Raw genomic sequence first — 18,053 nt, forward strand, 5'->3', positions numbered from 1 at the left:
GAATTACGTTACACAGTAGAAGTGAAAGAAATAGCTAAAGGATGGGGGCCAGGGCGGGGAATGTAATAATCTCATATACCAATTCCAGCATCCGGAAAATGTATAGAAGAAATTCCAATGTTGGAAAGGATCAGTTGCTCTAATCTGAAATTTTAAATGTTAAATTTGATTACGTAGAGCAACACAAAATGCTATGGGCTATTAACCAGACTAGATTTGTACATTTTTCCTACACCCTAGGTTTTCATCCCCTGTAATGCTTAGAAACCATGAAGTCTATAAATTTAGGACATGCAAAGTGGACTCTTCATGCTACATTCTAATGATCCCATAGTCATCTACCAGTTCCTGGGTGCCCAGTGCTGTGCTAGGTGCTAAATGGGTCTCCAAGATGAAAGAGACATGGTCTTACTCCCCAAGGTTTAATGAATGAAGCCTTTCGACATTAGCGCCAGGACCGAATCATTCATTCTTCAATTAGTATATTCTTCAATCTAGTATATATACTACACTGTATGTGGTTCACAAGTAAATTCTCTAAATAAATTCAAATAAAAACTTCCCAAAGGGAATTACCCGATTTGGGAATTCCATCATCATTATCATATTTCCATTGAGAAAGCCCATATAGCATATGATCCATTCACTAAAAATTGATCAAGCACTATTGTGTTAGGCATCTTCGGAGCAAATTACCTGGGCAAATATGCTATTAGAAACAGCTGATTTTCATCAATTAATTGATTAGAGGAAAGGTCTAATAACTTGACCGTCTGTAGAACATCAACAGGCCTGTATGGAAAAAAAGATTTTTTCAACATGAATTTAATTTCTTAATTGTTTTCAAAGATACGGCCTTAAAATGCCTGCATTTGGTGTTAAGGAGGAGCTGGGGGCAGAAGGCAAGTGGATATGACTAGAAAAAGGCAACATAAGGGATCCTTGTGGTGACAGAACCTCGACTGGACCGAGGTCAGTCCCCTGGCTGCAATGTTGCACCACGGCTTTGCAAGATGTCACCCCTGGGGGACCCGGGGATTTCCCCACGTGATCTCTGGGTATGATTTCTTATGACTGCATGTGAATCTGAAATTATCTCAAAATAAAAAGTTTAATTTAAAAAAACCTGCATTTGCCTATATAATAAATGAAGTCATTCTGTATAGTAAAATCTCATTAATTTGAATCCTTTGAAAATTTCTTGTAAATTTGCCCAAGTTTAAGTTTATTTACATAGTGACTTAATGATAATCAACAAAAGAGGAAGATGAGACAACATATTTAATTTGCTTAAGAGAACAAGCTTTAATATATACTTTGCTATGACTTCAAACAGATAATGCTAATTAAAAATGCATTATTTAATCCTTATAGCATAGCCTACAGAACTTCCACTTAGAAACAGAAGTTAAAAATATTTACGTAAAACTAATAAAAGTCATGTCTTCAAAAATATTTAATTCAAGGCTTTCACTCTGATGGGTTTTTCCTCAATTGGAATGAATTAATGAAGTTTTAGCTGACATTCTAATCTGTGAAGGCAATGAATAAAAAGCATTTTTCTGATTCTTATTTGCAAATCCTTCTAAAAATTAACAGTAGGTATAATTGAGACCATTTGTTTATTCAGAACGACTAAATGGTGACAGATGCATTTAAGGAAACCCTTGTTACCTTTCTGAAATGCAAATATTGTTAGACCCAAGGTACAGCTCCTCGAGGACGGGCCACCCAGGGGCACACCGGAGCACCTAGGAGGAAAACTCGAGTCAGGGTGAAGTGGCCTCTGCTGGTTGTCCCTTCCCGTGTGTTTATTACAATAACCTCCACGTGAATTCAGTTTAGTTACTGTTTTAGAAATAAAGTGCCTTGTGGACATTTCATTACAGACCTTACTTCAGGCCAGGAGCTAGTGGACGGGTGATAGAATTAAAATGTTAAAGGGCTGCATTTTCATGATATGGGAGCGTATGCTTTCACACCACAATGCGCCCTTTAGGTGGACCCGGAACGTACCAAGGCACCTACACAGCGGAACTGGAGGTGCTGACCTAGCACGTTCTGTTCTTTGATACAGTCTGCGTAACCAAAGGAAGGAAACTGATGTTAAACACCTTTCTTCAATTCTCAATGCCAATCTGGGTTGGTAAAGAATATACTAATCAGACAAACTTTCTCAACAACCACTTCTAAATTTTCTCACTTGAACTTTACTGCCGTCTCCACCACCTGAATTTCTACGTGCCCTTTCTGTTCTGATGCTAAATCTGAGCCTGGGGAGGGAGCAACTCACAAGGAAGGAGCCCTAGGAAAGAAGTTACGTGGCTGTGGCCACTTTAAGGGCACAAGTTAAAGGCGACTTATCCCTAAGGGAGGTGCCTCGAGGCATTTCACAAATGAACAGCTTTGCTGGGGACGCACCAGTCGTCTCTTGGTTTGAAAGTGGAATATTCTGGGAGCGTGAAGTCAGTTAACCCCGGACAGGAAACAGCGGTACCACATAGCGTTCCAGCTGGTGCCGGGGCAAGGACCCACGAGTCCACTTTGGAAGCCAGCTGTATACAATGTAGCCAGCGAACAGCGGATTCTAGGAGCCGAACTTCAAACAGGAAAAGGACGGGAGGACCTTTCTGCTGCTCAGCCTCTGCCCTAAAAACACTTGCGGGAAAACGCAGGTAGCTAAAGGCTCAACTGCCACTCGCAGGCTTCTAAGAGCCCAGCCCACATGCACTGGGCACCACTATGAGGGGCAGCGTCCAGAGAGACACAGAGCAGATCAGAACGAGCCGAGAGGGAAGACGCATGCCTAGATACAAAAGCCCCTTCACTAGAGTGATTCTGTACCTCCTCTCCTAAGGCAGTTTAAGGAATCTTATTATTTGGATAATAGGATGATTAAAATGAACCCACAACTGTGCTTCAATTCCCAATTAAGCCAAGAATTTAAAATTGCTTATTACTGGGTAATAAAGCAAAGAAATATTACCTCAGCCCAGGTTATTCCTGTGCGGTTAAGGACTAACACCTTCAGTGCAGAAAATGTTCCGATTAGAGATGTTGAACAAGAGGGGAATTCTAGTTTATTTTCACTGTGTAGAAAAGCAGAAACAATATGCTTATTACTATACAGTAGGCCCAAAGGAAACAATTTGGGATTAATATGAGGAGTTTGCTTTGTTTCAACCTTAAAATGAAATTCTATTAAAAACAAGTGAGTTAAGAACTACCTAATTTTTTAATATTTACAGTATACAACTTTTTGGTATCTGACACGCAAAGATGTCTTCACAGGGTCAGGGCAGCCGGGTGAGGCCGCGGGTTTCCTAAATTGAAAGGCGCAGGCATTTGTAAGGGCAGGTTCCAGCTTCACAAGCTGTGGTTCCAGACGCTGCAAAATTCAGTCCCACTCTCAGGAGCCTTATGGACACGCCAGGTCGGGGGCTAGAATTTTGCTTCTCCAAATAGAGTCTGCCCTTTCGCTATCAGGATGGATGAAAGACACTGCTGCCCTTTAAATTCTCTCGAGAGCCTAATCTCAGAAAGCGCTCAATCTTGACAGTCATTTTGAAAGAACTGATACCATTACAACACGTTAGCCCTTATTTCCAGAAGAGGAGACACCATCAGTCAAACCACACCCTGTGCTCTATTTGGGGGCACAACTAATTTAGGCCTGACTACCTGCTGCCCTGAACCAGCCCAAGTCAGGTACAACACACGTATACATGTAAAGTTGGCCCAAGTATGAAAGGGGAAACCTGGCTGAGCCCTTGGAAAGTTAGCTTCTGAGATTAAAATCAAAAAGTATTCTAGAAGGCCTGGAAAACCGACAGTAGTAAAATATGTAGATTACTGTAAAATCCTTATCAGAACTGAATTAAACAGTATTCCAATAGAACTACTCTTTCCTAAAGCAATTAAATGCTAGAAGCTTCAGAATGAACGAGTGCTTTTAACATCCCCTCTCCTACTCTCCAGTTAGATATCAACTCCCCCAGATGATCCACCTTCTACGGTCAGACTGACAAGAAATCAGAAGACGTTTCAGCTCAGTGTGTCAACCTACCCGCACCCCCCAAGCAAAAGTAGAACACATTCTCCATTAATGAATCATCGCATGTTACCGTTGGAAAAACTATAATAATCAAAGGATATTAAAGAGCATTATTATTATTATTATTATTATTAAAGAACAATATTAAAGTTAAGGAAAAAGTCAGAATAAGTTAAGCTTTGATAAATTCAACTAAGCCGTCTTCCCCTCCTCATTCCCAGAGATGCTGTGAGGGAACAAGAACAGATGGGGAGTTTCCTATTATGTGACAATCAGGCAACCAAGAGTTCATACCTGAGATTAAGAACTTCCAGGTCTTTCAGCTGATCAGCAATATCTATGACGTCATCCCATGATGATAACAGGTTTCTTGACAAATCTACCTTTCTAATATCTAAAAGCACATGTTAAGAAATAGTAATATAGAAAGATTCGTGGAAGACATAACAGCAGTCACCTCTTGATCCTGGAGCAAGCGATCTTTAACTTTCCACTTTATACCCTCTACTCTGCTTAAAATTTTTTCATGAGCACATATAACTTTTAGCTTTTTAAATCATCCAACTGTCCATTCAGAAACTAAAAAGTTCATTGTCACATACTGCAAACTTGAGACAAACATCTACAAGGAAATAAATAAGAACCAAATGTCATAATGCTAAATCATTCCAGCATTATCCAACAGAGGGAGAGAAAAAAACCAGCGATGGTAATTTTGATTTATTAAGCACCTAAGGTGTACCCACAGGCTGTGCCCTTGCACTGCTCAGCAGCCCCAGCCTGACATCCAGCACACACACCTTCTCCCGCGGCACACCATTCTTTTCTGCACCACGGGAATCCCCAAATGATTACAGCATCTGCAGGAGAGACAATGGGGTTAGCTTGGAAAATGTTCAAAAGTGCCAAGAATGACTTGGAATTCAGAGGGTCTCCTGGAGACTGTCCCTGGCACAGGAATTCAGAGCCGGGCAAACATGTAGGACAGAAAGAGAAAGGCACCTGAGCTGAACGATAGAGGGGAGTGGTGAAAAAAAAAAAAAGAAAACAAATGACGAAGGGTAAATATTTTTAAAATGTAAAATGTAATGAAAAAAAAAAAGAGGGGAGTGGTGGCACAGCCATGAAGAGGGGGCACAGCTTCACAAAACCCCTGGGCAGAGAGACGGAAGAGAAGCTTGGAGCGGACTGGACCAGCTAAAGGAGAACCTTACACACTACTCTGATATGTTTGGAAATCATTCAGTTCATTCATCTATTCTGCAGGGAATTCTTGGGGGCGAGGAGTATAGCAGCAAACATAACAGTCTCAGTGGGGAGACGATCGATAAACATGTGCATCTGTAGTGAGCCAGACGCAAACACATGCTCAAAGTAACAGAGCAGGGCACTCAGGAAAGTGGGTGCGTGGGTAGTGGACATATGGGGGTCAGCGAAGACCACCGTCTCTCTTATGGCGGCATGTGAGTAGAGAACTAAAGGAAATGAAGGAATGCCATCTTGGAGAGGAGCATCAGGCAGAGGCAACGACATAAGCAAAGGCCCTAAGGTTGGAACGGGTTTGGTCTGTGACCAAGACAGCAGGCTCCAGTCTGCCTTGGGCAGAGGGGTGGAAATGGGGTCCTGGAAACGAGGTAACAGAGGTTGCAGGGGCCAGGCCAGATCACAAGGGCCTTGCAGGCCACTACCGAGTCTTTGCTAGTCTTGCCTGAAGTGGGGGTACTGGGGGGTTTGGAGCTGAGTGGTGTGATCTGACCTAGGTCTTTACAAGTCGCTCTGCTGCTGTGTTCAGCAACAGACTGCAGGGAAAGAAAAAGCAGAAAGAGGAGTCCGGAGGTTCCGGCGACAATCTAGGCTTGGACCAGACTGGGAGCACCAGAGCAGATGAGAAATGTCAGATCTGGGCTCCTATGGGAAAGCGGAGCTGTAGGATTTGCCAATGGATTTAGATGAGAGACGTGAGAAAAAAGAGTCAAGGATAACTCTGAGGCTTTTGGCCTGTGCCACTGGAACTGCCATTTACTGAGACAGGGAAGACTATAGGACGAGCAAGTTGGAGGGGACTTGCTTGTTAAAGTCCTAAATGTGTTAAATTTGAGGTACCATTAGACACCCACACAGAAGAACCAAATAAAGAGATGGAGGGACAAGTTTGGCAGTCCTTGGTCTGGGCTGACACGTACATGTAGGAGCGCCAGCATCTGCAGGGTGGTTAACCACGCCGGGATATGGTCTCCCAGGGAGAGAGTGCAGATAGAGAAGCCCAGAGGTCCAAGGTCAGACTGAGGAGGAGTGACCCCTGGGGGAAAAAGAACCAAGACCGAGGAACAGTAACAACAACGGCTCTGCAGCAGTAGCCGCCAACAGGTCCCAGGCATTCCACTGCGTGCTGCGTTATTGTACTTTTCCACGGAAGAAAAAAACTGGGGCACAGAGCACTTGGTAACTGTGCAGCTTTGTACAGACTAACAAGTGTGAATTTAACCCATGTCAGTCTCAATCCAAAACCCATTTTCTTATACCCCATAATGCAACAGGGAGTGTATAAGCCTAAAAACATGGAGAAAGTAGCTGTTTATAAAAATTGTGGCATCAAGCCACAGAATTAGTTGGAAGGAAACATTTTTAGGCAGGTACCAATTAGCAAGCTCTCCAAGGAGATCAGGAAGAAGGGAAAGAAGGCAGCCAGAGATGCACAGAAAGGGACGAAGCTCAACCCGGCCTGTAAACGTCGGCGGCGCCTGACTCCAGCCGGCTGCCTGGTTGTTAAGAATGGTTTTACATTTTTAAATGGTTACGTTTTAGGTGATAACACAAGTATCTACATAATAACCTTGAATTTGCCTGTTGACCGCAGGCCGGAAGTATTCATTCTCTGGCTCTTTAAGGAAAAGCCTGCTGAGTCGCAACCTAAAGGAGACTTTGGAAGAACACGGGCACAGGGAGTGAACTGAAAATAATGCCAGGGATACGGGGACAGAATCCTGTCCCATAACGATGAGACGCCGAGGCGCAGAATGCTTCCAAGTCCACAGGGCCCAGCACTGCAGAGGGAAGCGCAGGGGCGGAAACAGCAGGAAAAGCTGGCTCCTGGCTACAAGAGTCTGTAAGCAGAACAACGACGGCCCAAAGGTGTCGCAGCAAAGGGAAGGGAGAGAAGTCACAGCACAGGCCGACGGGACAGCAGGCGCGCGAGCCGTCCCCGCGGCCACCACCGGCGGCGCACGCGCGCGGGCCTGGGCCTGAAGCGCCGCCGGAGCAGCGGGCTGAGAGCCGTACACGCTTCCTCCGCGGCTCCGCAGCGCTGCCCGCTCCCCCCGCCACCACGGCCCGAGGTCGCCCTTGCTGCCAGCGCTGGGCTGGGGGCTTCCCACGCTCACAGCCAACCTCCTGCCCCCCCTCATTTCCAGGGGCCCTGCTAACTCGGCCGTTAGCTCGGTTAAAAGGGTTTAAGTCCTCTAATTCTTCACTCGCTCACACTCGCCATCGTGTAGACTAGAACCGTATTTCTACGAGTCTGTATAGAGCACAGACCCTCTACGTCCTGAAATCAGCTCTAAACCATCTAAGCTGTTATTCGCCTCCCCTCTGCGTACGTGCACGGGGCCCCCGGAGCTCCAGCAACGGCCGCTCCTGCCCTGTGCACAAGGCGGAGTCGACTGCAAGGCGGCGTCGACTCAAGCGGCGCCCGCTTCCCCAGGAGCCCCCCCTCCCCCCGCCCCCGACTCCCACGCTCAGGGCCCGGCACCCCCGCTGCCTGCAACGCCGAGAGCGGACGACCTCAGAGGGGCCCGGCCCAAAGGGCGACTGGGTTAAACACACGGGCAACACTTCCACTCCGGGCAAGAACTGGATCAGGAACTGCAAGACAATCGTCACCGTGTCTGCAAATCCCACCCGTGACTTGATTGCCTCATGAGACCGCATTCCTGCAAGTCCTCGGGGGCGTTTTTCCCCAGGAAAAAGCAAGGCGCCTATTCTCCAGCACACGGACGACAACGCCCATGAGCCAGTCTACACTTCCAGCCCCATCTACTGACTTTTCTGATACGCTGAAAATTAGCCTTAAACCGCCCAATTCCCAGTCTTCTGAAGTCATTTAGGCCAGGCAGACTATAGGGTGCTCCAGGCACCTCTGTGGCATTTTGCTCCTTACCAAACTCTGCTCAGCACCCCCTTCAATGTCCCCAACTCCACGCCTCAGCTACAGAGGAAATGCCCACGTTTCCAGCCCTGGAGCCACAGAGGGGCTGCTCCCGGCAGAGACCACCAGCCGAAAGGCCCCAGCGCCAGGGTCCCAAGAGACCCCTGAAGCGGAGGGGACCAACACCTCAGACACGCTGGCTGGGGAGCTCTGCTCTCATTTCTGTCACCACAAAGTATGTACTGTTGGGGTAGTGAGAAATATTTTGTGAAAGAGAGCTGCTCATCGGCCAGTTCTTCACTCAGAGAAAACTGATGATAAGCCGCTATCTTTTGCATAAATTATTATGTAGAGATTAGGCAGAGTCAAAGAACTGGGAGACGACCTTTTAAAGTTAGAGAAAGTCTATTTGATTTGCCACTGGGAATTTTTTAAAACTTATCTCCTATATTTTCAGTTGTGGGCATAAAAGCAATATACGGCAAAAAAAAAAAAAAAAAAAAACCAGACACACACACCCACAAGACAAAAACCCTTAGAAGGAGGAGGAAGAGATTATGAACTTTGGAAAAGCCTGGTTTGAGGTGTTATAACAAAACCGCATTCAGCTGCATGAAGCAGGAACCTTAGTAAAGGAAAGGGCTTATTTTTTCACTCTCAGGGAGGCTGTCCCGGGGGCGCAGCAGCCCCAGGATGCCATCAAGGATGCTGGCTCCTTCTCTGCTCTCCGGATCCACATTTGCTGGCTTTCTGATCCAAGATGGCTGCAGATCCCTGGGCCTTCTGCCTGCACTCAAGGCAGAGATGGGGGGAAAGGCGATGGGCCAAAGGCAGACAGCAGCCAGGGCTGCCCCCTTTTAAGGAGCCCCATCCAGAAACTTCCAGTTTACATCTCATTGGCCAGGCTAAGTCACAGAACCTCAGCTGAAAGCAAAGTGACTGCCCCAGGTGAAACTGAGTTAGAAAGAAAGTCAGAGAGAACAGACATTGGGTGGGACACGAGCAGTGTCTGGCACAAGGTGTCAAATCCGAAGTCGGATCCCAGTAAGGAGTTATCACTGACAAGGATATGAGGACACGCTCTGGCAATTCCTCCTTTGTCACCAGCGCCGTTTACTGCACAGTTCCTCAGAGAAATGTCTTCCAACTTGTTCAGCTGACTGCACGAAAAACACATAGTTCACGTGTATACATAACATGTATGCTATCCACTGGCCCTTTAAAAAATTAAAAAGCACTTCAGAAATATAAAAAGGTACCAAAAATAACAAATATCAGTATCCACCACCCAACTTACGAAACAAAGCATTACCAAAAAAAGAAAACTAAAAGAAAGCAAGCATTACAAACATTACAAATATAACTGAAGCCCTTCGTGTCCCTTTCCACAACACATCCCCTCCTCCACTCCCACAGTGACCAGAATACTCATGTTTGGTGTTTATTGAATCTTAAGCATTTAATAGCTTCACTATATATGTCCATATCCCTAAACAACCACAGTATTTTTGTATATTATCAAACTTGATATAAATGGCGTCCTACTGTATATATCCTCCTGCAACTTACTATTTTCCTCAAGAGTATACTGGTCAGCAGTGAGACTCAGCCATAGTGACACGTGTACTCTATTCTAGAACATTCACTTTCACATCTTCCAGTTTTTTACTATATGAGTAGAGCACAATGAATTTATTTACTGCTCTGCTGACATGTCGATTACTCCCCACAGTGCGGGAGTAAACTGTGGTTTACTTCCCGCCTCGCTTGTGAAAGTCTCTCTAGGGACACAGCCTGGAGAGCGCGCATCTCCAGCTTTAACAGATACTCTCAGAAGCCACTTTTTAAGTGTTAAGAATCTATGTTTTCTATTCATTAAAAGAGCCCAGGGGCCAGCCCGGTGGCGCAGCCGTTAAGTGCACATGTTCCACTTTGGTGGCCCAGATCCCAGGTGCGGACATGGCACCGCTTGTCAAGCCATGCTGTGGTAGGTGTCCCACATATAAAATAGAGGAAGATGGGCATGGATGTTGGCTCAGGGCCAGTCTTCCTCAGCAAAAAGAGGAGGATTGGCAGCAGATGTTAGTTTGGGCTAATCTTCCTCAAAAAAAAAAAAAGAAAAGAAAGGAGCCCATGTCTTACATCGCCTAAGAGTGTCTAGAACACAGAATTTGGAGCCAGACTGCCTTGGTTCAAATCCCAGTTCCACCACCTCCTTTGGCCTTGGGTGAGTCAACATCTCTGTGCCTCAGATTCCACATCTTTAAAATGCTATGATATACACCCATCTTCATAGGAGCATTACTCACAGCAGCCAAAGGGTGGAAGCAACCCAAGTGTCCATTGACAGAAGAATGGAAAAACAAAATTTGGTATATACGTAAAATGGAATATTATTCAGCCTTAAAAAGGAAATTCTGACACATGTTACAACATGGGCGAACCTTGAAGACATTATGCTAAGTGAAATAAGCCAGTCTCAAAAGAACAAATACTGTATGATTCCATTTATACGAGGTACCTAGAGGAGTCAACTTCATAGAGACAGAAAGTAGAATGTTGGTTGCCAAGGGCTGGGGACAGAGGGAAATAAAGATCTGTTTAATGGCTACAGAATTTCAGTTTGGGAAGATGGAAAGGTTCTGGAGATGGATGGCGGTGACGGTTGCAGAATAATGTGAATGTACTTAATGCTACTGAACTGCACACTTAAAAATGGTTAAGATGGTAAATTTTGTGTTGTGTGTATTTTACAATTGTGTCAAATGCTATGATAATTTAGTGAGTTAGTATTTGTGAAACACCTAGAATACTGCCTGACATACAGTAAGTTATTTTATAAGTACTCATAAAAATAAACATAAAACTGACAATCTTGGGGGAAACACTAAGGTCAAAATGCGGGGCACCAGCTGTCACAATCATCAGAGACTAAGGGCAAAGGCAGCTCAAAGTTCTAGGGCAGAGGCTCCCAAACCTCTCAGTTCCCAGGGCGCTGGGTGTTTCAGCAACTTTTTCACAGTGCCAAAAGAAACACCTCACGGTTCCATTTAGTGAATACCTTAACAGTCATTTACGTCCCCTCCACTTAGTGTCTGGGGGGCACGCACACCTTCCCAAACCCTGGAATCAGATGGACACCACCACCTCCATGTCCCGTGCCACGGTTTTCAGGAGATACTTGCTTTTTATCACAGCAATCACCACAAACCCAGCTCGGGAGGGAGAGGACACCATCGAAAGGGCCTGCGAGAAGATCGTGAAACTGTGAACTACTTCAGACTGGCAGTGCACGCCGTGTCCCACAGATGTCACTGTTTCCCTCTAACGGTTAAAATCTCCTGTGTGCCCCAGCAAGTTCTCTGCAGTGCCAGGGGAAACCCTGCTACACAGTTTAGGGACTCAGGTCTCAGTACAGACACCACTCCAGAGCCCAGCCTGCTTCAAGAGCAATCATACATAATGATTTTTATTTGTTTTTGATTCCTTTATTCTAAGTCTTCTCTCAGTGGTATAAACTCAAAGCTGGTCAGCTGGATATTATTAAGGAGATAATACAATGGCCTAAAGCAGAGGTTTCCATCGCTAACAATGATGACTACCAGGCACTGCGGGATCTCACTTGTTACAACAGGTCTAACAGCTTAGGTATTACTTTGTAAATGAGGAAACAGGCTTAGAAACGACAGGTAACTAGCTCTGAGTTGTGTCAGAACCCAGCTTGACTGACTCTAACATTGGGTCTTTTCCAAGAAAGACACTAGCTAATTACTGAACGCAATAATACGCAGGTAGTAGGGTCATTCACCAGAAAGATCCAGGAGTTATGCAGCTGTTCATCAAGTAGGGGAGGAATATCTGTTTGCAATTCTGTTTGCAAAATCTGTTGTTAATATTCACAGAGCCCTTGGTGTTCTCTGAAAGAGATTAACCAATAAGGGAAAAAAAGCGCCTCTTTTAAGGTAAAAGATATTTAAATATTTGCATTTTCAGTGGAAAAAATAAAGCAAAGAGCTCTACCCCTATGAAGCACAGTTCTTCTAAATCCACGTAAATCAGTAGGATAAACAGCAAAAGCCATTCAGGATAGTTCTCTCTTGGTGGTGGCACTGGTCGTGACTTTCTTTTGTTCAATTTATATTTCCTAAAATCTCAACAATGAATGTCTATTCTTTTGTGATTAATAAACAGTCAAGTTGTTGCTTTTTTTAAAATCTTGATTTATCCTGAGTTGTACTGTTTGTTTGTTCGTTTCTTTGTTGTGCTGAGGATGATCCACCCTGAGATAACATCTGTTGCCAATCATCCTATTTTTGAAGATTTGCCCTGAGCTGACATCTGTGCCAGTTGTCCTCTATTTTGTATATGGGATGCCACCACAGCATGGCCACCACCAAGTGGTATAGGTCTGTGCCTGGGAACCAAACCCGGCCTGCTGAAGTTAACCACTAGGCCACGGGGCAGGCCCCACCAGTTTCTTCTTTTTGTAGGCAGATTAGCCCTGAGCTAACTACTGCCAATCCTCCTCTTTTTGCTGAGGAAGAGTGGCCCTGAGCTAACATCCATGCCCATCTTCCTCTACTTTCTATGTGGGATGCCTACCACAGCATGGTTTTGCCAAGCAGTGCCATGTCCGCACCCGGGATCCAAACTGGTGAACCCCAGGCCACTGAAGAGGAACACGTGATCTTAACTGCTGTGCCACCAGGCCGGCCCCGAGTTTCCTTTTTTTAATGCTGGTCATCTATGCCAAAAAGCGGAAGTATCACAAAATGAATTTATTCTTCAACATTATACACCATGTGCATTTTAATTTTTGTACTATGTTAAATCCTAATAACAACAACAGCAACAAAAAGATAGCAAAGAAATTTACTTTGAACCAAACCACAGTTTAATTCTCTTATTTTAAAAACAAAGGAGAAGACTGCCGGCCTATGCCAAGTGGCTTCAAATCTACTCTCCACGGTGGCCACCAGGGGTCACCACTAGGACGCGTCATCCAAGTCAGGGTCAACCACCACAGCACTGACCATCAATCACTAAAGCGGAGTAACCTGGGAGGTCTCGTGGCGTTGTGAGTGCTTCTGTGTGGATTTCAGCTCCCCTCTCTCTGATTCAGTTCATCAGAACGAGCAGGGAGCCTCTGCATAATTACCGTGTACAGAGAGTTTCAGGGAACAGAGAACATTCGGACTCAGCAGTTGTAAAATGCATTATTAGTGCCCCTCAGACTGCTACATACTAATTTGGGATACTTCTTAAAAGCAAGAGCCCACGGTATTCTGATTCAGTAGGTGTGGGACCAGGATTCTGCATGTTTCAAAGGTGCTCCAGGTGGTAAGCGTGCACAGCCCGAGATGGGAACGACTCGGCACTAGATGGTGCCGCGTGCTAGGGCACAGGTAACAACTCAGACCTCTGTCTCCATTTCTGACTTATCATCCAGCGAGAAATGTCACCATGAAATAGAAAAGGACCAAACTGTCAACTTTAGTTACTTAATAATCGGTCATACAAGATAGTATGGTATAAATACTAATAACGGGCAAATCAATGTTTTAATACCAATCTAGAAAAGTCCAACATCCCTGTGCTAACATAAGGATTTTAATTTCCCTGAACACTCGATCCCCAGATGCCTCTAATTTCAGTTTGCTGTTTGCGCAGAAAGGATAGAGCAGTTTGGGAGCAAAGTTCTGGGTGTCAACATACAGTGAGGTGAACTTAAACCCTGCGCCTTGATGAAACTGTGAAAGCCAGCCCCACCATTATCCATTCCACTTACCTTTGCCGTTTTATAACAGAGTCAAAACCAACAGTTTGCACAGTTCTATTTCCAATTGTAACAATTTGCTCTTTGCCGTCTTCCTCTGGTCCATCTTCTAACACGTAACGGTTCTTAAGTGCAGTAAGAAAGTCTACTCCAAAATTCACTTTGTTTGGACGAATAAAGGATCCTCCTGTTGGGTGCCTGGAAAAGGAGGGAAATAATCATCCACGGGGACATTTAAATAAGGTGACACATGCAAAACTCCTTTCTAAACTGTCAGTCTGCCACAAACATAAAACGTCTGCGTTTACAAATTTGTTTACAAACATAGAGGCAAATAGAAGCAATCAATACATTTAAAAAGAAAGAAAAAATATCATCCAAGAAATGGCCATAAAGGCAATGTTCTGAAGGTTTTCAAAATTTTCTGTATGCTGAAAAATCAAAATCAGCATAAAAGGGAAAATAATATACTAAAAAAATGTATAATCAATATGATTGATCATAAAGGGTTGTGAGCTTATGCAAGTGCATAAAATCCCAATAGGTAAACAGACAAGAAATATGGAACAGATAATTCGCATAAGAGGAAACAAAAATATTAAATCCCTGGGGGAAAGTTTTACTTTGCCAATGATTAAGAAATGCAAATTCAAATAACGAAACTATTTTCAACAAAACCGGCAGAAAATAAAGAAAAAATCATAACATCTCAAAGACTGCAAGGTCAGCTTTGTTTTTGATTGTGTGATCATGCTCCTGAGAATCTGTTGGCAGGCAATAATTTTGAAACAAAAACAAAATTCCATTTTACAAAGATTCTGTATAATAGTTTGGAAATCATTAAAATGCCCAGTGGATATAAACTATTGAGTAAACCAGACAGATGACTCATTAAAAAATTCTAGCTATAACACTCAATAAGATTACTCACAAAATAATGTTGAGATTTCTAAAAGTTGAAACAGATTGTACATGACATAACTACAGAGAAATTCTATTTATAGATAGACAAAGTTTAAATAAGGACAGAAAGAAATGAAAACATTTGGGGTTAACAGAATTATGCACAATATCTTTTAAACGATAACTTAAACTTGAACTAAATACAGTTTAACAGCTTAACTATGGAGCTAAAATAGCCCATGTGGGAAGAATTCTACAGAAATATAGGATATTTTACCACAATCTATATTCAGGTTCTATAGCAATTTTTAGTAATGATCTCCAGCAGGATTTAATGGAAATATTAATTATATTGCTGTATGTAATGACGACTCTGTCAGGCTTTCCAAGAGATTCAAAATAGGTCTTTAGATCCATTGAATTTCAGCATTACATCATAGCAACGATACCTTATTTTCAGGGAAATCTAAGTATCACCTATAAAACAGTTGTAAATGTTAATGTTATCTGATCACTTTAGAGAATAAATGACGAAACATATGAATTTCCAAAAATTCTATTATAAATACTATTTCAGCTTACAACCTTTAACTCTTAAACCTTTCTAGAAGTCACTGTAATTACAAAGGATGAAAACTAATATTGATGATAAATTTTGTCAATATAAACAGATAAAGTTTTTTCTGGGAAGTGGGTCTATAGAGATTACCAGACGGTGAAAGAACTTGTGATCCCAAAAAGTCAGAAGTGATGCCACAGGCAAGAAGTGGCCCGGAGGTCATTAGAACCCCAGAGGCTGTGGTCCTAGAAGCCACTGGAGGAAGCGGACAAGTGCGTCCAGTGCTATGAAGGCCTGGAAGGTGACAGCTGAGGCTGGCCAGTGAATCTAGCAAACGGAAGGTAACTTGGTGGGAGCAGCTGTGGGGGAACAGTAGGCAAAAGCCTGATGGGGTGAGTTCCAGAGAGTGAGAGGACAGTGAGCACAGACTGTGCCCATCAAGGGCACAAGACAAAGAAGATGAGGGATGTGTGTGTATTTATATATGTGTGTGTGTATGTGTATATGTGTGTATCCAATAGTATTCCACACACAATGGAATACTACTCAGCCATAACAAAAGATGAAATAGTGCCATTTGCAGCGACATGGATGGACCTTGAGGGTATTATGCTAAGCAAAATAAGACAGAGAAAGACAAACGCTGTATCATTTCACTCATATCTGGAAGATAAAGAAACAAACAAATACATAGTTACAAGAACAGATTGGTGGTTACCAGAGGGGAAGAGGGTGGAGTGAGGGCGAAAGGGGTAAAGTGGCACATATGTATGGTAACGGATTAAAAACTAGACTCGGTGGTGAACATGATGCAGTCTATACAGAAGTGGAAATATAATGTGGTACACCTGAAATTTACATAATGCTATAATCCAATGTAAACTCGATAAAATTTAAAAAATTTAGTTTAAAAAGACTAATAATACCAAAGATTGGCAAGGGAAGGAAGCAACTGGAACTTTCATACGTTGCTAGTCAAAGAGTAAAATGTACTCTGGAAAACAATCAAGTAATTTTTTATATAGTTAACCAGACACCTACCCTGTGATACAGCAATGCCACTTCTATACATTTACCCAGGAGGAATAAGGACATATGTCCACACAGAGAACCTACATGAATATTCATATTAGCCAAAAACTGGAAAAAACTCCAACAAAGGCCATTAGCAGATAAATGGATTAAACAAATTGTGGCATATTCATTCATGGAATACCACTCAGCAACAAAGGGGATGAACTACTAATGAGCTACATGCGACAGCAAGGAGGAATCCTCACAGACGTCATGATGAGCAAAAGAAGTCACACACACAAGGGCGCACACTGTACGATTCCATTTATGCAAGTTCTAGAAGAGGCAACACTAATTTACGGTGACAAAAATCAGAATAGTGGCTGCCTCCAACCTTGAGGGAGACTGAGAAGGGACACAAGGGGATTCTCTGGGGAGAATATCCTATATCCTGAGATTGGTACACGGATTTCACAGGTGGATGCGATTGTCAAAACTCATCCAATTGTATGTTTATAATCTATGCATTTTATTGTATGTAAATTACACCTCAATATAATTGATATAAAAATATTATGTATTTAAATGAAAAAATAAGTTTGAGAGCACAAATTTTAAAATTAGGACATTTATAATAAATGAGAAGGCAACAACGCAAAACAAATGCCATGGTTTTCACTTCTGTCCTAAATTTTTAAAACAGTGGTAATGAACAATTCAAGGAGAGATCTTTGTTGCTGTGTAGTTTGGCTGCAGGCAGATGAAAGGAGTTAGGAATGGTGCTGGGTAGTTGCTAAGTAGATGCCATGCCCTTTACAGATCAAAGGAGAACATCAAAGATCAGTGTCCTCTGAAACATTCCTGGCAGGTTTCTTAGAAAACAAAACAGCCCAGCAAATAATGAAAAATGCTGGCTGAATGAGTGCCTCTCGATAACAATAAATCTCCAGAGAGAAGCTAATAATTCACATAGACTCCCTGAGATTCTAGATTAATATCAAGATGTTGCATTCAAACACTGAAATTCTGAACTCTGTCTAAAGAGAAAACTTGGGAGGGGGGAGGGAGTGGCGGCAGGAGAGTCCAAATTTATTTCTCTCGTAAGCATTTGGCTTGTTCAAGTTCCTCCCTGCTCTGCCCACCAATTACAGATGCTGCTAGCAAAGAAAATCCTGACCATGGCTTTGCAGAAATGGAAGACTCTCAGGAAGCCCTGTAATCGAGATTCAGGCTGCCCTACATCCCCAGGAGGGTTGTCAGAATTCAGGATGCCCAGCTAAATCTGAACTAGCCAATCATTCTTCAATATAAGTATGTCCCATGTGTGTCCCATACTTATACTAAAAAATTATTTACTGTTTATCTGAAATCCAAATTTCACTGTGCATTTTTTATCTTTATTTGCTGAATCTGGCACTACTACTCAAAGGTAAAGGATCCCCAACAGATTCCAAACTCCCATAGTAAGTATCTTTCTGGTTGGGGCTCTACGTGCTGGGAAAGGCTGGGTCTCTGAGGAGTTTCTGATAAATGTCGTTCGTCTTGATACCCTGTTAGTTACAGGCACATGTAGAGCCTTTTCAGTTCATCATGAGAGGAGGAA

At 43.3% G+C, this 18,053-nt stretch overlaps 1 protein-coding gene across 3 annotated transcripts in view; it reads right to left on the reverse strand.

The window, feature by feature from the left end:
* The window catches only part of TBCE (tubulin folding cofactor E), a 67,753-nt gene that overhangs the window by 7,878 nt on the left and 41,822 nt on the right, over nt 1-18,053 (reverse strand). For 2 of the 3 annotated variants that reach the window (XM_070568574.1, XM_070568583.1), the window contains 7 exons: nt 13,987-14,172; nt 9,266-9,358; nt 4,349-4,444; nt 2,987-3,089; nt 1,675-1,751; nt 697-792; nt 80-144 (listed from right to left, as the gene is read on the reverse strand). In XM_070568574.1, coding sequence (XP_070424675.1) covers nt 80-144; nt 697-792; nt 1,675-1,751; nt 2,987-3,089; nt 4,349-4,444; nt 9,266-9,358; nt 13,987-14,172 — 716 coding nt within the window. Of the gene's footprint in view, nt 1-79; nt 145-696; nt 793-1,674; nt 1,752-2,986; nt 3,090-4,348; nt 4,445-9,265; nt 9,416-13,986; nt 14,173-18,053 lie in introns of all 3 variants that reach the window. The other variant, XM_070568586.1, reaches the window with a different exon arrangement.

The sequence above is a fragment of the Equus przewalskii genome, chromosome 1, assembly GCF_037783145.1.
Source record: "Equus przewalskii isolate Varuska chromosome 1, EquPr2, whole genome shotgun sequence".
Classification (NCBI taxonomy): domain Eukaryota; kingdom Metazoa; phylum Chordata; class Mammalia; order Perissodactyla; family Equidae; genus Equus; species Equus przewalskii.